Source organism: Spodoptera frugiperda, chromosome 18 (assembly GCF_023101765.2).
Source record: "Spodoptera frugiperda isolate SF20-4 chromosome 18, AGI-APGP_CSIRO_Sfru_2.0, whole genome shotgun sequence".
Lineage (NCBI taxonomy): Eukaryota > Metazoa > Arthropoda > Insecta > Lepidoptera > Noctuidae > Spodoptera > Spodoptera frugiperda.
In genome coordinates this window covers 3,137,861-3,156,591 of record NC_064229.1, presented here as the reverse complement: position 1 = coordinate 3,156,591, position 18,731 = coordinate 3,137,861, and the positions used below count along the sequence as shown (strand labels likewise).

At 33.4% G+C, this 18,731-nt stretch overlaps 1 protein-coding gene across 2 annotated transcripts in view; it reads right to left on the bottom strand.

Annotated features, from left to right (window-relative positions):
• Positions 1-18,731, bottom strand: part of LOC118277772 (leucine-rich repeats and immunoglobulin-like domains protein 1) — an 83,780-nt gene that overhangs the window by 19,419 nt on the left and 45,630 nt on the right. Inside the window, exons 4-7 of one of the 2 annotated variants that reach the window (XM_050700326.1) lie at positions 9,695-9,806; positions 9,157-9,236; positions 7,126-7,259; positions 6,042-6,244 (exon numbers count right to left, since the gene is read on the bottom strand). In XM_050700326.1, the coding sequence (XP_050556283.1) occupies positions 6,042-6,244; positions 7,126-7,259; positions 9,157-9,236; positions 9,695-9,806 (529 nt within the window). Of the gene's footprint in view, positions 1-5,348; positions 5,552-6,041; positions 6,245-7,125; positions 7,260-9,156; positions 9,237-9,694; positions 9,807-18,731 lie in introns of both variants that reach the window. The other variant, XM_035596679.2, reaches the window with a different exon arrangement.

Genomic DNA, 18,731 nt, shown 5'->3' with positions numbered 1-18,731 from the left:
ACGCTAATAACACACACGGACGACACAACGGACCTGTAAAACGGACGTTATATGTGAACGCGCCCTGACGTTTCAAGTTCTAATATTAATGTTACTTATAATTATTTATTTTTATAGTTCTTCATTTCGAAACATTCCGGTGATACTGATACCGACATATATACCAATTATTACGTAAGTGGAGTCTTACATAACTACGTGTTGTGTAAATTACGTAAAATAATGATCTTTGAAGGATGTGGTTTACCCCTGTATTCTGCTAATTATAAACATTTCTGAAATTCGCCATTTTCTTGGAAGCATGCCAGTGGTAGTTATGTTAATATATGTTTAAAAAATAAATTGTATGATAATATTATGAAGTCTAGTTTGACTAAAGTTTACTTCAGCAATAAACTTAGGTGTTCTAAGAATGTACAGATGGCTTAATTTAAGCATGATTGCTTAGTGAGTAGATCAATATCTTTGCTTGTTAACTAACAACTTTATTGATAGACAGACTAACGGAAAATCTATGTATTCTATTTTAACATTTCACAAATATCGATAGATCCTTTTCAAAAAGAACTTAAGGACTATACAATAATTTTAAGCCAACATCATTAACTTTATAGTTGCTTTGATATATTTTGGTTTATAAAAAAAATTGTTCATCGATAGACAAGATTCATGTTAATTCCAACATAATTATGTGCATAGATATTGAAATAAATACATACCGAACATACCTACACAACACATTAGAAATTAATATATTTTCTTGTAGGTATATACATATAAAAGAAAAAAAAAACCGACTTCAAAAAATAAATATTCCAAAACAAATTAATATGCACTAAAAAGTAAAAGAAATAATTGCGTATTTTTCAACAACTAAATAGATCAACTAACTTTACTAACTCATCACACACATTATAATGTAAGTAGGTACAATTATTGTTATTTCTGGAGTCGGTGTCAGCCAACTAAGATAGGTTTGTTATTTACCTATTATCACAACAAAACATTGCAGTTTTACACCAGTTGTAAGTAGGTACTCAACCACCACTCCGCCCGTGCCGTGCTAGTTGTTGGCGTTTCCTAGGCTGACACCGACTCCAAAAATAACAATAATTGTACCTACTTACATTATAATGTGTGTGATGAGTTAGTAAAGTTAGTTGATCTATTTAGTTGTTGAAAAATACGCAATTATTTCTTTTACTTTTTAGTGCATATTAATTTGTTTTGGAATATTTATTTTTTGAAGTCGGTTTTTTTTTGTTAAAATTGTTTTTTATTTCTTGATTTTTAGTGAATAACTTATTTGAGTATGGATCGACCTATTAAACGCGCTGCTCATATGAGACAGTGCCGTGTAAATGAATAATATTAATATCTATCCATATTGACGCATAATTACATTATTTTCAAATGTATATTAACCTGATACCCTTACTTATGATCTGCCGAGCCGACAGCTAACAGTAACCTGTTCATAAGCTACATACATAGTCAGTTGTCAAACACACAAACAGATTAGATACCCACATAGGTATACAGTCATGTAACTCAGACAGCACATCAAGCTACCCATCATTCTATACCAGATATGCTACTATCTGTCCTGAATTTTATGGCTACTGAGAAAGATAAGCTAGTATGCATCACTTCAACGCAAACGCGGAGCTCATTCTGCTCATTTTTAAGGAGTTCCCTGGATTATCTTCCACATTTATGGTCAGACTTTAAAAACAATTTTATGGGACCACACGGACATCGTATTCTTTCAAACACAAAAAGAATTTCTCAAATCGGTCTATAACTGACGGAGATATCGATTAACATACATAAAAAAAAAAAAAAAATACGGTCGAATTGAGAACCTCCTCCTTTTTTTGAAGTCGGTTAAAAAACACAACCTTATGAAATTCTTTCGCCCACATTTGATACAAATGGGAAGTAGCATTGAGCTCTATCTGACCTTTATTAATGCTGCGGTTTCTGGTATCAGTATCAGTTTCAATTGAACCTAAATATAGTATTTTCGATCATGGAACATAAGAAACTTGTAGAGATAATATGGCATGTGCAATGAAGTTGAACATGATTTTAGGAATGTACAGGTAATTGCTTATCTTCAGTAGCAGAGATCTTAAGGGTGCCCTTCCACCGGAGATGTAGATATGTACTATGTAGCTGTACGAGTAAGATGTGATAAGAAGATGCGCCACTGCAAAGTAGCTGTGTGAGGAAGATGCGCGGCTGAAGTGTGCGATATATCGATCGTAGGGAAACCATCCATAGCACGCATCCATAAAAACGACGGTAAAACAAAAACCTAGTCTATTAGGAATATCTTATACAGAACTGATAATGATAAAACTGTCAAAATACTAAATAATAAGAAGATTTGTAAAGGACTCAGCAAGTCGTAACATTTTATAGTAGTATTTTTTTAAGATAACGCTTTTAGTATTACCTGCCTTTCACGTAGGTAAGTAGCAAAGAATATTTAAGTCTCACTTATACTTTAGCCCGCAAATATATTGCGGCGATTTACACAAAACGGGAAGGTAGAATTACTGGAAAGTGTAGCTCGGGTCGGGTGCCAATGATAGCTGTTGGGATTTACGAAATTAATAGTTTCATTTGTATATTTCTGGTTTTAAAGTATTCTAGTATTTAAATTTGCAGAAACATTACTTTGAATTTTATTCCGGTACTCGAAAAGAAATAACGTCAACGCTTTACAAAACACAACATTAATGTACTTTTAGGTCTAATTGCATATCGAGGCTATTGACGTGGACAGTTGTCACAACTAGGACTTAAAAAGCAAACCAATGAAACAGTTCATCATAAAATATACACATACATCAACAGCCTTATAAGTGGCCACTGCTGACCAAAGGCCTCGTTTTGTACGGAGAAGGTTTGAGCAAGTATCACCACGCTTGCTTAATTGTTTGTCAGTGGTGTCTATATAATCTTAGAAAGTACAATATGACTAGGAAAAAGTAACATTGGTATACAAGAAACAGCAAAAAAAGATTTATTATTTTTATAATCCGCTGTATCTGTAACCACAACTTAACCGCCCCACTTTACTCACGCCTATCATACGGTAAATATCATGCGCTCTGTTATCTCCCCGACTATAAACGTTTACAAACGTAATTACTCTATTCCCCCAAGGGACGGACTAAGTAACCTCATTTAGTCAGTTCAACATGTTTTTTTAACCTTTTATTTGGAAAACACACTTGATGAAATGTAAATAAGCAATGAGATTTTCAAAAAGATAGGTACACCTTACTCACAGGCTTTTCGTAAATGGAAAATGGCCACGTCGAATTAACTAAGTTATTTTTTTACTGGCTTAGAATAGGTAAGAGGACTCTTTTCTCAGGGGTGTCGCGTTTCGTGACTAGATTTTTTGAGTTACGCACCACTTTTCGTACAGTGATGTAATAAATAAGAAAGTAAATAAAATAATAAAGTTGCTTCTTTTATAAAAACGAGAACTGACTTCAAAAACTTTGTGTATTACGTGCAGAACTTAAGGACAACGTTTTTATAAGATTTTTTTCTCTACGTAACACCCACATCGTTAGCTATGTTTGGTGATATACGCAGAAACATAATAATAAACTTATAATCACTACTATACTCGATAGAGAGATATCTATATAGAGGCACTCAATATAATAAACAATAAAAAGTATGCTGTTGGATTGTTATTAGACATGACAAAAGCCTATGACAAGGTTCAGTTCGATATATTATTAAATAAACTATATAACATTGGCATCCGCGGAAAAAGTTACGAATGGTTTACATCATACTTAAAAAACAGAGAACAAGTTGTAGAAATAGAACACTGCAATCATAAATCAAAAGAAATAGAATTAATACGATCCCAAAGCATACCTGTAAAAGCTTCCATACCACAAGGAAGTGTAATAGGGTGTCTGCTATTCCTTGTTTACATAAATAATCTCCCCAATTATATCAATGAGTCATGCGTATTATTCGCCGATGATATCTCTATTTTAACATCATGTGATAACAATATAAATTTAAATCAAAAACTTACTTCTATACTAGACACTACTACACACTGGATGAACGAACACAACCTAGAAATTAACTTCAACAAGACAAAAATAATAACCTTCCAACCCTCGACAAAAAATACCTATAACCCGACCACAATTTCGATTACCAATGGATCAAAATTAGACGAGCAGTAAATAAATTCACCCTTTGTAGGCCTTGACAATAGATTCACACGTAGATTGGAAATCGCACATTCAAAAAATAAGAACAAAATTGTCTAAGTTTTCTTACGCCCTCCGTGAAATCAAGAAGGTCAACAGACCTAAAAACGGCTATAGTAACGTATTACGCATACGCATTTGCGTGGCTCAAATATGGAGTTACTTTGTGGGGAACAGTACCGACGCACCTACACTATTCACTCTGCGAAGAAAATTATTAGAATATTAATGAAGGTTTCAAGGAAACAGATCATGGAAACCCCATTTTATAGACCTCAGAATATTAACCCTGCCTTGCCTCTACATACTCGAAATGTTCTAAATTTGTACGTAACTTTCCCCAATTCATTCCAAAAGAGGAGATATTCAAAATAGTTTTACACTCAGACATGAAAACAGACTAAACATACCCACTTCACGATTGAAAATGCACTCTTCTGGTACACATGTTATGTCCATTAAAATATACAACAAGCTTCCGGAAGACATAAAAAATATTGACAAAAATAATATATTTACTAATAAATTGAAACAATTGCTAATAACTAAAAGCTATTACACTATTGACGAGTACTTAAACGACAAATTTCAATAACAAATCTCTGACATAAAACAATAGGTGACATTTTTCATTTTATCATTCAACTTTAATTAGTAACTTGTTTTTATAACGTAAAAATACTATTAAAATGATTAGTATAATTATTATTATTAAAACCTCAAATTAAAAGAGAATTAAATTAATTTGAACCGTATTTTCGTATCCCCAGAGGCTAGGTTTGTCCAGTAATCGTTTCTGAGATTAGTTAAATGGAAATTTAATTATGATTAAATAGAAATGTTCTTTTTTGGTCATTTCAATTATGATATTTAGCTCTTAATCTGCCACTTCAAATGTATGTTGTAACCATTTTTGTCTGGGTAATTGAAATAAGACAACTATTGGAATTGTTTTATTCAATGTTTGTATGCACAATAGTTTGACCATTTTAACTATATCTTTCTGGCTCTGTCACCATACTTTTTTGCTCTAGTGATTTGCTATTTGTGCGAAGGTGTAAAAAGAAAAGAAAACATTATAAATACCTGCAAATGACTGGTCAAAGTCAATTGATCAGTTTCTATAAGCACTCCTCCTCGGATCTCATCCAGGGAGATAGTGCTGTTGCCTCGATACCAGTGCATCTCTGGAACTGCGTCACCGGGATGAAGATGGAGGATAGCACATTTGAGGGACAGAGTCTCTCCTGTCTCCAGAAATGCCTCTTTGCTCATCTTTATTGAAGGCGCTGTGGACAAATTAGTCGAAACCTGTTATTAATGCGCTATCAATGAGTTTACAGAATTAAAAGTTTAATAAAAAAAAAAGATACATTTAAAAACATAATGTTGAACAAGTTATTGCGTTTAGTCCATTACTCTCGGCCTCTAGATTTGCTCATTGGTGTCAAATTGGACAGTTAAATGTGATACTAGACTTACTATTTCAAGGGGATTTTAAAGAACCTCAAATTAAAAGAGAATAAATTAATTTGTATTTATCCCCAATGTAATTTTGAATCGATCATTTGGAAATTTTTTTAATAGAAATGTGCATCATTTTCATATATTGTGAATTTAATGATACGTAAAAATCTGTGAATGTGATAAGTAAAGTTGTTCTTTTATCTTCAGCTATGTAGTTGGCATTCATATCTTTCTGGCTCTTTCGCCATACTTATTTGCGCCAGTAATTTACTATTTGTGCAAAGGTGTAAAAAGAAAGATCTTTATAAATACCTGCAAATGACTGGTCAAAGTCAATTGATCAGTTTCTATAAGCACTCCTCCTCGGATCTCATCCAGGGAGACGGTGTTGTTGCCTCGATACCAGTGCATCTCTGGAACTGCATCACCAGGATGAAGATGGAGGATAGCACATTTGAGGGACAGAGTCTCTCCTGTCTCCAGAAATGCCTCTTTGCTCATCTTTATTGAAGGCGCTGTGGACAAATTGGTCGATATTAATGCGCTATCTCATTTAGTTATTGAATACAAACATAATTTAATAAAAAAAAAAACATTTAAAAACATAATGCAATTTATTGCGTTCATTATTAGATCAATTGGACAGTTAAATGTGATACTAGACTTACTATTTCAAGGGGATTTTAAAGAAGTTGGTATAATGAGTATTTATAATGTAATATTGAATCGATCATTTGTTTTTTTAATAGAATAGCATCATTTTTATATATTGTGAGTTTAATAATACTTAAAAATCTGTGAATGTGACTTGTACGTAAAGTTGTTTTTTTTTATCTTCAGCGTGTAGTTGTTCATGGATAAGAGCGATCGATCGATTGAAGTAAGAAGTTCCTTTAAATTCCCTAAAGAACGCTAACTTGAAAGTCTGTCACTCCGATATCTGATCCAGCAAGCAATTGTGTAGCCAAAAATAAGACATTTTAACTCAAAATATTCTGTTTCTTATTATAGTGAAAAATGGTGTCTGAAAAAAGAAATGAGAAAAATCTAATAATATCACAAGATATTATTAGATTTTTCTCATTTCTTTCATTTTTCTTAGGGTGCTTACATAATTTAAATGCTTTTTTAAATCAACAAAATCTTCACGGGTCGGTAACGATCGCTTCAGGTCTAATATTTCAATATAATATATGTTATCAGATGTAACTAATTTATAAGTAAGTGATTATACCTGCGCCGATCGATAACGACCCATGCAGATATGTAAGTTCCCTTAATCCGCAATCCATATTTGGTCTCCAAAAACATTTGATGGTTGTCTTCTAAATTGCACCACATCATTTTCTTAATAAGACACAATTTTCTACATTATGTTAAATTGAGAAACACTTACGATGAACAGTCAGCTGGTATCGCCTCAACATCGGAGGATGAGTTGAAACGTGGCAACAATAAACACCAGAATCTTGGACCTTCGCGTCTGCTAAAGCCAACTTCCAATTTTCACCAGCTAAATCTACCCTGTACCTGGAACAAAATGACCATGATATAAACTGTACTTGCTACTAAGTTTGTTGGGTTGATACAATTGGGTCCCACTAATTATTTTGGTTTTGTCAATCCGCATTGTGCAAACGTGGTGATTAATGCTCAAACTTTCTGTGTGAGAAGAGGCCTTTGGTCAGCAGTGGCCACTTATACATATAAGTGTTAATGTGGTGATGTGAAGTACTTTTGTAGTGAATTTGTAATTAGGGGTCGCCTTTGAAACACTAATTGTGGTCAGTTTTGACCTCTTTTCTACCTGGATGTTATATTTATATGTATCTTACTTGGTGGTGGTTTAAGATGCCCGATTTTCATGCATGAAGGCGCAGATTCGAAACTTACCAACGGCAAAGTACCAATGCGACTTTTTCATTCTAAGTTCTTGTTTTATGTACTTTCTAATATTATTTAGACACAACTGACTAAATAGTGAATAAAACATGTGAGGAAACCGGAGCTTATAATTTCTGGCGACTTATAAGCTATTGATGTGATGTGTGTGTCTTATTTAAACAATTATTTTGTATGGGATTTATATCTATAAATAAATGAGTCAAAATTTGGTTTGAGTATTAACAATTCATGTGTTAACTCATGTTTAATGATATATTGTATCTAAATATCTTACCTTCCGCTTGACAAAATTGAAAATCAACCAATCTAGTAGTTATAGTAGGTAGTAAATACAGGGTTGAGGTTTCATATTAATATAATGATAATTGGTTTGTGGTATACAGTAATAGGCAGTTTCTATTATATAGGTCTCTGGGGCGAACTAATTGGCTAAGGGTGGTGTACTAAAAAGGTATTCTATCTAGGAATCTAGGTACTCATTACAAAATAATGTTATTGTTCTTTGAACTATGTTAGGTGACAATGATGAAGGTCGTATTATGATCAATGTAGCCACAAGGGAGCTAGAAATAAATGTAAGAGTATAGGATTCAGTATTTGAAATCAAATAAAATCATCGTTCAAATTTTCGCTAAGGTAACCGCAAAACCAAATTTTCGAAAGTGGTAAAAAGATTGATAGGTATTAAAAAGTTAACTAATATCGTGAAAATTACCTACTATTTTTATTTGGATACGAAAATACGTATCCAGTGTGTGTGTGTGTGGTAAAAACAAAATAGATCGGACGTTGATTTGATTGAATCCTTGATAACAATGACCTTATAATATTATCTCTATATCAAATAACACTTCAACATCTAAGCAGAAATTAGAAAATACGTCTTCTTTAATATTAAACATACCTAATCTTATTTAATAATCTTGAAATTGTAATATAAGGAGCATAATCTCCGCGAATGGCTTCGTTCATTTGGTATATGATCCGACGTAGGTATAATGAAGATTATATTTCCTTGTAAAGGTTAAAGCTAGCGTTGTGAGGTCAAAGCCCGACAGAAAACCGACGTGAAACAACGCTTGCGTTGTGTTTTGTTGTGTGAGTGAGGTTAATGGGGGCAAAATTACCCCCTTCCCAATCTTTCCAATACCCGATTCTCCAACATCACTTAAATTCCTAACACTAAGAGGCCGGCAATGCACTTATTATATCTCTGATATTTTAAGTATCCAAGCGGCTTATTTCATATAAAAATGGAAGAGTCGGTAGGCTTACTTATTGCCATTGGAATAGAAGAACAATTACAAAATTATAAAATAGAAGGGGGTGGAAATTTAAGACTGATTCTATCTAAAAAATAGGTAAGGAATGCGAAAAAATCAAAGAAGCAGCCAATAATAAAACACTTATCACCATTTTACAAACCTTACCTAAAACAATATACATATGTGGGACTATTCTGACTACTTTATTAAGGTAGTTGCTGAAAGCGAGTAGTAAGGAGTATTATATTGGTATTTACCTAAAATCAGATGTGTGCGTGTCCAGATCTACTGTTAGAAGTTCCAGATTTTCATCTTCTGATACTCTTATCCAAGACACCTGGAAAAAATATCTTAATTACTCTCCCTGTTCTTTACTCATATAATATACTTATTGTTTATATACTAATCATTATTTTTAATCCTTAAACAAAAGTTGTAACAGTGTTCCAATTTTTAGGCAATTTAACTGTGGGACAGCCACGCTGCGTCTCGACTCAGCTTGACCGGAGTGATACCACAGCTTCACAGAAAACTGACGTGAAATGACGCTCGCATTGTGTTTCGTCGTGTGAGTGAGGTTACTGGAAGCCCAATTACCTGCACAATTTCTTCAATCCTCAAATCCCAAACAATTCTGAAATTTCTAACCCCAAAGGCCGTGCAACACTTTTCTAACGCCGCTGGTATTCATGAGCGGCGGCGATTGCTTACCATTAAGTAATCCGTCTCCTTGTATACCGATCAATCCTATAAAAATATCCCCCGTACAAAATCTATTACAAAAATATTGCTTACTGTTTTATCCCTTAGTGCAGTCACTTTACAGTCGAATATAACGGTTGAACCTGTGTCTGCGTCTATTATTGTATCTTCTGAAGCTTTCTCTTCAAATGATGGTGGACGAAATCTGAAACAAATTAAAACGTGTTTTAAAACCATTATGTTAGATACGAGTATTGCATTTCGTTATTATAGTAATTTATTATGGGTGAAGAAATTATTATTTTTTGTTTAATTCCGTTGTTGGATTTCAGTAGCTGAGTGTGTTTAATTTTTATTCAGTTTTATTTTACAAAAGGTTTGTCTTTGTTTGATCTCATTGATGGCAGATTTTAATAACCTATCTATCTGTAGATTCGCTTGCTAGAGATACAAATTTAAACATAATCTCCAGAGAAAATTGGCCACTCCAAAATTTACTCCAATAGAAATATCCAAAATAAATAACCGAAACTGCAATGCAAATATTTGATCAACAAAGACAAATTCGACTTTACAAAAATACTTGCGGACAGCCGATATCAAAACAAGATTAGGAAACGTTTAACTGACAAATGAACTTTATCTCCAACAGATGAGATAGTAATAAAGAGTGAAAGGGATGCTGATAAAATCGAAAAAACTCCTAACGAACGACAGATGATTTTTAGATTGGAATTTAATATCTACTGGCAAATTCTTTTTATCAGCCTTTGAAGTCTAGATTGGTGCATCCTTAGCGCTTTCTATCAGATCTAAGGCTTTAGTGTTCATGAATTCTTCTATTATTTAAAGTTAAAAGATAATTATGACTATCTTATTAGTGGAATATTTTCTATCTATAAAGTAAGTGCGATGTCCAAGCCAAGTTCTGTTTTCCAGGACGGAAAAAGTATAACGAAGATTTTTTTGTAATTTCTCAGAAATACCATGAATTATATTTTAATTTAATTGGGCCTCCCCTACCCGCCGTGGGATCAAAAAGTCGTGACATTAATGTTCTTGTTCCCTTATTTTTATTTTTTTATGCCTTTTTGGCATAAATCGCGAAATTTAAACGTGATTTATGCCAAAAAGGCATAAATCACCGAATAAACGTTTTTTTTACGGTATAAGCCGAACCACGGATCAGACGAGCAGACGGATCATCTGATGGTAAACAATCGCCATCGCCCATAGACACCCAAAATACCAGAGGCGTTACAAGTGCGTTTCCAGCCTTTTGGGGGTTAGCAATTTAAGGGTTGTTGGGGAATCAGAAATTGGGGAGATTGGAAAGAAGAGTCAATCGGATTCCGGTAACCTCACCCACACTCAAATAAAACACAACGCAAGCGTTATTTCACGTGGGTGTTCTGTGAGACCGTGACATCACTCCGGTCGGACCGACCCATTCGTGGCAAAGCATAGCTCTCAAACACTTGATAACAGATGTAACTACATCAGCTTCCATATTAAAGGTCTTCAATACTAAACCAGAATCAATATTTGTATGCAGAAATCACAAATTTCCATCGGATTTTGGCTTTAAACCAGATGTGTTTATCTCAGATGTAACATCGTTACGCTTAGGGGAAATACTCCTCTTGTTTGATGACATATTGTGTGTTTTGTTTGCCTTGCAAATCCCAATGCCGTTCCGTTATTATGTTTATTTGTATTGCGGTTTGGTATTTTGGATGTAGTAAGCTATTGGGATTGTCATGTGTCGTTTATGACAATGACGATGCGAACTTTGGTCTCTAAATAGAAATTAGATAGTAAATAAAAATGCGTTTATGAACAGTATGCTACTCGCATACTGTTCATAAACGCATTTTATATAGAGCATAGATTTAACTGTCTTACAATTTATACAACTGATACAGTTTTTTTATGGAATAAGGGGCAAACGAGCAGACGGGTCACCTGATGGTAAGCGATTAACGCTGCCTATGGACACCCGCAACACCAGAGGAGTTACAGGTGCGTTGCAAGCCTTTAAAAAAATCGTATTGTATTGGTTTGGAAATCGGCCGACGACAGCTCATTCCACAGTTTAGCTGTGCGAGGCAGAAAGTTTCGTGGGAAGCGCACAGTTCACCATGATAAGAAAAATATTGTGTGTCGTGTATTTTTTAATAATTTTCACATTACTAGAGTAGGAGGTTTCATTCATCAAATAAAAGCCACGATTCACAATTCCATGGTAATCACTAGAACTTTTGATGATTACCTGGAATTACTTAGAATTACCTTCTTGCAATTACTTAGAAAACAAGCAAGTCGAATTTAAACGAAATAATGCTTAAGCTTGTCTGTAGTTAAATAGTAGATTAGGCATTCAAAAGGTTCTTAACCAAACCGTCACGAAACATCAATAAGTTACTTAATTATGTTCCTTCTTAGTTATTCTAAGGTCAAATAAAGGGAATGAAGATCAGACCCCTATTTTAAACTCTATATAAATTCTGTTTAAGTTTGATGATTAAAATTCCGAATTAAGTTAGGAAACCTTCATTAAATTTAAAGGAATTAGCTGGCTTGGTTAGACTCGTGGAAATAAAAGTTCGTGGGCTTGTCGAGTTTCGATTATCCGTTTTCTTATCTTGTTGTTATATAGATGTAACGTCAACTGTTATGGTTAAACCACGTGTTTATAGATATTTCTGGATGTCTGATAGGTGCCATGTTGGTTAATAAAACAGACCCAGAACTGACTTATCGTTTTTGAGTCTTGAAACTAACTAAATAAAAATTATATTCAATTGTTAACAACAAAAACATTGCCCCACATTAGAATTTTCTCCTGTGGCATGAGTGCATTTACAAATATATGTACAATTTCACATGCACATGGCACCCAGACCCGAAGCAACAATTTGTGGATCGCACAAAGAGTCATTCCGTGCGGGAATCGACCTCGCTACACGTTGCACAGCAGCCAGTTGCCCAGACACCAACGCCAACCAAAATCAAATGAACTTGAACTTACATAAAAGAAAAGAGAAACAACTAATAAAGACTATCAAAACAAGGTACAGGTACACAGTAAAGTGAATTAACAGTGTAACAGAGACAAAAGTTCCATACGGCAAGAGATACAGTATTGCGCATCTATTTAAAATGTAAACGACAGTCAAGTAAGCCAGACTGTATAAACACTCTTGTTTTATCACTTTTGTTGTTGAATACACTCAGGTAATTACAAGGTGACGTACCCAAGTGCTGTTATATTGTCGTTCACGCACGTTCCAGTTTCGTTAGCTAATTAGGTTACTAGCCTAATATTTAGGATGGATAAATGGTATATCACAAATAATGGAATATCCTAAACTATTATTTTGAATTACTGTTTGCATTGAGGTAGTCTTTTCTAATGAAACGTGTTCTGATTACGATGGGGTTAGCTTTTTTTGGTACAATGTATTTTCATTTTTGAAATCTTTTAAAGCATTGACTGCTGAAAGAAAACTGTTGAAGGCATATCCTCTGCTAAGCGTCGGATTATCGTATTATACCCATAAGTATAACATGTTTAATACCTACTGTAAATTCTGTACACTGTCATTTGTTTCTTAGCATGTGAAATAAATGCTTTCTCTTTCTTTCCTTTATTGAATAATTTTTGATAGGTGATCATATCATATAGAAAATAGTTCGCATACACACAAAATAACTCAAGAAAACAACGCAAGTAGATATTATCATACAGAGAACGAAAATGATGACGTTAGCGTTCAACAAGAATGCAGCAAATTGGTGAAATTCTACCAATTATTTAGACGCTTCATGAGTTTCTGTCTCATCTTAATTTTGGCCATAATAACAGCTAGTTAGACATTTCCAAGTAAGTGTCATAATCTGTTTAATTAAAATTAAAAGTCGTCGTTAAATATCTTGTTGAAAATTGAGATAATCTTACTTAACGCTCCATAGGCTAATTGGAGTAATGACTAGAGGAAATACCTTTAAATAAGGCTATTTAAGTTTGTCTTCACCATAATTCAGGAATAAAGGCTTTTGCTTTTGAATAAGGTTCATATTTGAATAATGCTTATAGACTGTTCAAGGTCGTATTTGGTTAAAACAGGGATATAATATATAACGTAATTTTACGCCTTCCTTTCATTCTCATATTAGCATTTACCCGTTCTGTTAGGTTCCTATAATTCGTAGCGTTTTATAGCATGTAATCGTTGTCAATAAATGGACTATCCAACACAGAAATAATCTATCAATTCGGACCAGTAATTTCTAAGCGCGTTTAGATGTAGAGTACAAGTTTAAATGCACATTACACCCAGACTCGAAACAACAATTTGTCGATTACACGAATAGTGCCGGAATCGTAACCGCTACACGTTGCACGGCCGCCAATTGCCTTGCCATCGCACCAACCGTTCAGTCATGTATTTTATGAGTATACAAACACGTGCCACAGGCGTTTTTTTCTTTTCATTTCAAAGAACCTTATTTAACTTTATTCGTTATTAAACATACTGTTATTTCATAGGTGATAAAATTAAGAAAATATTCGTATGAGAAAATACATATCAAGAAACGAAAAAGAAAAAATGACTGACTCCGTTTCTTTGCTCCCAAGTATACATCTATCATGAATGTAAATATCGTATAGTCACGGAATATAATGCTTGTATTCTCTATAGGACTTGACAGAAGCATTCAATACGTGTCACGCCATTTATATTGTCAATCAGTAAAAGGTATACGTCTATCAAGACCATTGTGGGGGAAGCAACGTTTCCTTGTTGCCATAAAATCGATGGCAATCAGACGTCTATCGATTACAATAGCACTTTATCTTTAAAATGCTATCAAACTACTGAATAATAATGCTTTTCTACCAGAGATATTCTATGCTATGTTGGTTTGGATGCTTTTGGATTCCACTAATCATATTTATTGGTACACATAGCTTAACACTGGTGGAAACGGACTCAACTAAGCTACCTATGCCTTTTATATGGAATGAAAGGCTTTCCTGTAATAGATATATCACATACTAGAGCTTCGCATCTTCCTCGCACGGCTACATAGCTTAGTATCAGTGGAAATGGTCACATAGTTTCACAGGTTATCTATTACATCTTCGTAGCATAGTTAAATAGCACATCTCTGGTGGAAAAGTACCGTGACACAAAAATATGGAAAATAATGTTCTGTATATACATATACATAGGTACAATACTATGAATGCAAAATTTCCCAAATATAACTCAACTTCGGCCTAAAACAAAGAACAAATACCTATTAACATAAAACGACGTTATCTAAAGACGTAGCGAGATATACAAAGAATCTTTTCTCCATTCCCGAACTAAACAGCAAAGAAAAAGAATCCTGTAGATGGATAAAGGCGAAGTTATGATATTATACCGAGTCTAATTTACAAAAAGAAACAACCCTAACATATGTTAGGCCGAGACGCTTGTATATTTTTTACAAAAGAAAAAGTGTGACCCAGCGTGGCTCGTTTTATTCAAACTGGTAACTTTTGTATGGACGTGATTCGCTTTCAAATTACATGGATTCACTTCACACCGTCGTGTAACTAGACTTTATTTATTTTGTTTTACAATTTTAACTTGACTTCAAAAAAGGAGGTTCTCAGTTTGATATGTATGTATGTATGCCATTTGATCTGTATTTTTGTGCGTGACTATCTCTCGTTTGGCTGAATCGATATTGATGCGGTTTTCAGCATAGTATTTTTTAGACTTAGGAGAAGGTTTTAGGTATATTGCCTGAGTTGAAAATGGAGGTTTTCGCTTTAAATTTAGAATCAGTTATAATAATATAATATAATAATAGAATCAGTTAAAATAATATTAGAATCTGTTCATTTTTTTCAAATCATTTAGTAATGCTGATGTGACGTTGTATGGATACTAAAAAATAATAAATAATACCTAGTAGTTTTTAAATTTGAATCCAAAAAACTTACAGCAAATCAAAGATTTTCTTGTAATACCTTTCAAATAACATAAAAAATAAGCATCAGAGAAATAAGGAAAAATAAAATTGCCTATAAGTACAAGTTAAGAAAAATACTATTTCCGTTAGTCACGCTTTAACATGATAATGACTGCACCAAATCGAAAAATGCCTATTTTATTATGTTCCTTATTGTATGAAAGAAAATTTCGACAAAATTGGCTGCGAAATTCAGACTGAGACAAAGAGCATTCGGTGACTAATAGTTTTTTGTACCACATACTTATACAGGGTAAATACTATATTTTACTATGTCTAGTTAGAGTAATAACATAAGTTTTAGTCCAGAACTTAAGTTACAAAGGCTCGTGACAGTAATTTGAGATATGTGTGTAGACTTCAAGTAAATGCTGAAGTCCAACAGTGAGCTTCATCAAGTAGATAAGTTTGGGGCACATTGTAATATGTTAAGTTTAGTAATGTACTAAATGTACTAAAATTGGGCACTAGCTGGACCACTGAAGGGGGAGATATGAAATGAGGTTTGGGATTAATTTTATTTTTAGTACTAGTTGTTTGTTCTCCTGTTTCGCTTGCGTAATTGATGGAAAAATGTAGAATATATCAATCTTCAGCATCAAAACACAAAAAATACATTGTTATCAAATCGTGTCGTATCGTAAAATTGTTGTGTATGCATAAATAATGTACGAAAATTGGTTTATTTTAATAATAAAAAAATAATTACAAAACGTTATAATTTCTTATTTTTTGTTCTAAAATGTCTTTATTATTATGCTGATATCATTTTTGTTTTAATATATTTCATGGGATTTTTTAAGGAACTCAAGAGAGGAAAAGAGGACTTTTATAGAATAACTTTTTTACTGAATCAGTTTAACTGTACCGTAGAGATAAACAGTTAAATATCAAATACTCGCAGTTAAAATCTGCCATTCCAAAACAACATTTTATAACACACAGAGGATTCAAAACCTTAAGAGAATACTTGTCGTTGACTTAGAATCATAAAATTTGATAAAAAGCACAGTAGTAAAAGAAAAAAAAATACTTGACGCTAAAGTTTTAAATTTAAACTGTCTTGAATCTGATAATGATTATTCTTATGTTACAAAATATTTTACTTTATTAATATGGATGGATATAATGGATTTTTTTAATGAGACAAACCCGCCAACCACCTAATAACCGCTGCAACTCCTGTAAACCAGGATCTAACACTAGATGAAACAATGAATGTATAAAATTAATATAATTATTGCTATATTAAATTTGTTGTTTATCAAGAAGAAAAGATCAAAAGATCATATTCAACATAAAATCTTCAACAAGACGCTATCAACAAACACCTATTCAATCAAAAATTTTCACATCAGTAACCTCCCATTCCCTAATCAAAATTTCAACAACGTACTCATGAAAATGAATGCACAACATAATAAATAATCAGTAATATACAAAGCGAACCATTCACAAACACGTCCTATAACCATTCGTGCAAATGAAATACAAGTATCTAATTCTGACCGTAACCAGATTAGCTTCGGTGTAACAAAAGCCTTTGACTTGGAACTGAAAAGGATCTTCATTAAGGCGGACAAATGAGATACCGTTGGTCGATATTACCGAAATTAGTTTCAGTATTTAAGAGAACGTGTTCCTTCACACCGAATGATTTATTTGTTACGGTATAGTGATTTTGTGGGGTATTTATGAGTCGGGATTAATTTGGTTTTTTGTTAGTGGAAATTTTCCGTGGGTATATGTATTGCGGTTATTCTTTGGCTAATTAAGGTAAGATTTATACGAGGTCTGTGGTATAAGCCGCTTTTATTATATTTTTTACAAAACGACTTTCCGATCAAATTTGTTTTAGGGGGGAAAATCATTCAATAACTTCTCTAGCCTTGGACGAAACGACAGGGAATGTCAGACTCTTACTGACTAAAAACCACCCCGTTCCTATTCCTGCTTTTCGAGGCGGAGCCCATTAAACCCGCTAGGTAGTCCGCAGCTCCGGAACTGTTTTCTTTTACACAATGTTTGCCTACCAACCATGAAATGAAGTTTCAAATATCCATTACCAAAAAGTTCGTTTCGATTGAATAAGTATAGGTCAATGCAAGAGGTCATAAAATAAGGCTTACGATCAAACTAAATGGCTTATAAAAAAGCCATCAAAAGAATATTACTGCAATGTCTGATAGATTTAGTCTTCGATAAGCTCGTTTTACAGTAATCTTTTTAAGATGAGGCGTTCTTTTAGGTTATCCTAAAAAGATTACGATGTGGAGATTAAAATTTCTTTTTTGTTTTAAGGACATTATTTGTTACATAAAAGTACTTTACACATGCTCTAAAATAGCATTCTATTGAGCACGTAAAGCATGCTCGAAATGAGCCATGCTAATTCTGAGCGATATTCCAACACACATGCTACTAAGTAACAAGTGCTCATTTGAAGCATGATTTCGTGCTTAAAATGAGTGTGTCTAACAATATCTTAACTGTGCTCATACTTATTATTCTTTAGGGCCGTAGTCTTACTGAGGGTTGGCTTTTGGACTCGTCAATAGGAATAAATCTATACATACTAAATTATTGACAAATAGTGCATAATAATATTATGTACGACTAAGACCAGTAAGCAACAACAGGTCTGAAGCAAGAAGAGATGTCAATCATACTATAAGCAGTTTCTTTAATTCCACTCATTAATGACTTGTTGGAAGTAACCTGCTTTAAATAACTGCTACCGTTGTTACTAAATTTTCGCATTAAATCATTCTCTGCCATATACATATATCTTTGTATTAGGTAGTGAACATTTATATCTGCGCCACAAAATTCGTCAGCCATTCCAGTTTCATATTTTCCAAATATTTTATTCAGTACTCACATGAAATTTTAGTTGGCAAGCCTGTAAATCAAATTTCCACAGCTGTCAAAATAGTACGGTAGTGGAAATATTTTTCAACCTAAACATTTTTTTGATTTTGTTTTATTTTCCTAACAAAAATTGAGGTTAACTTTGATTTCTTAATCGTAAATATATTTTAAGTGCTTTATTTACAAAATAATAACTGATGACTGTAGATTGGTGCAGTGGCTGGGC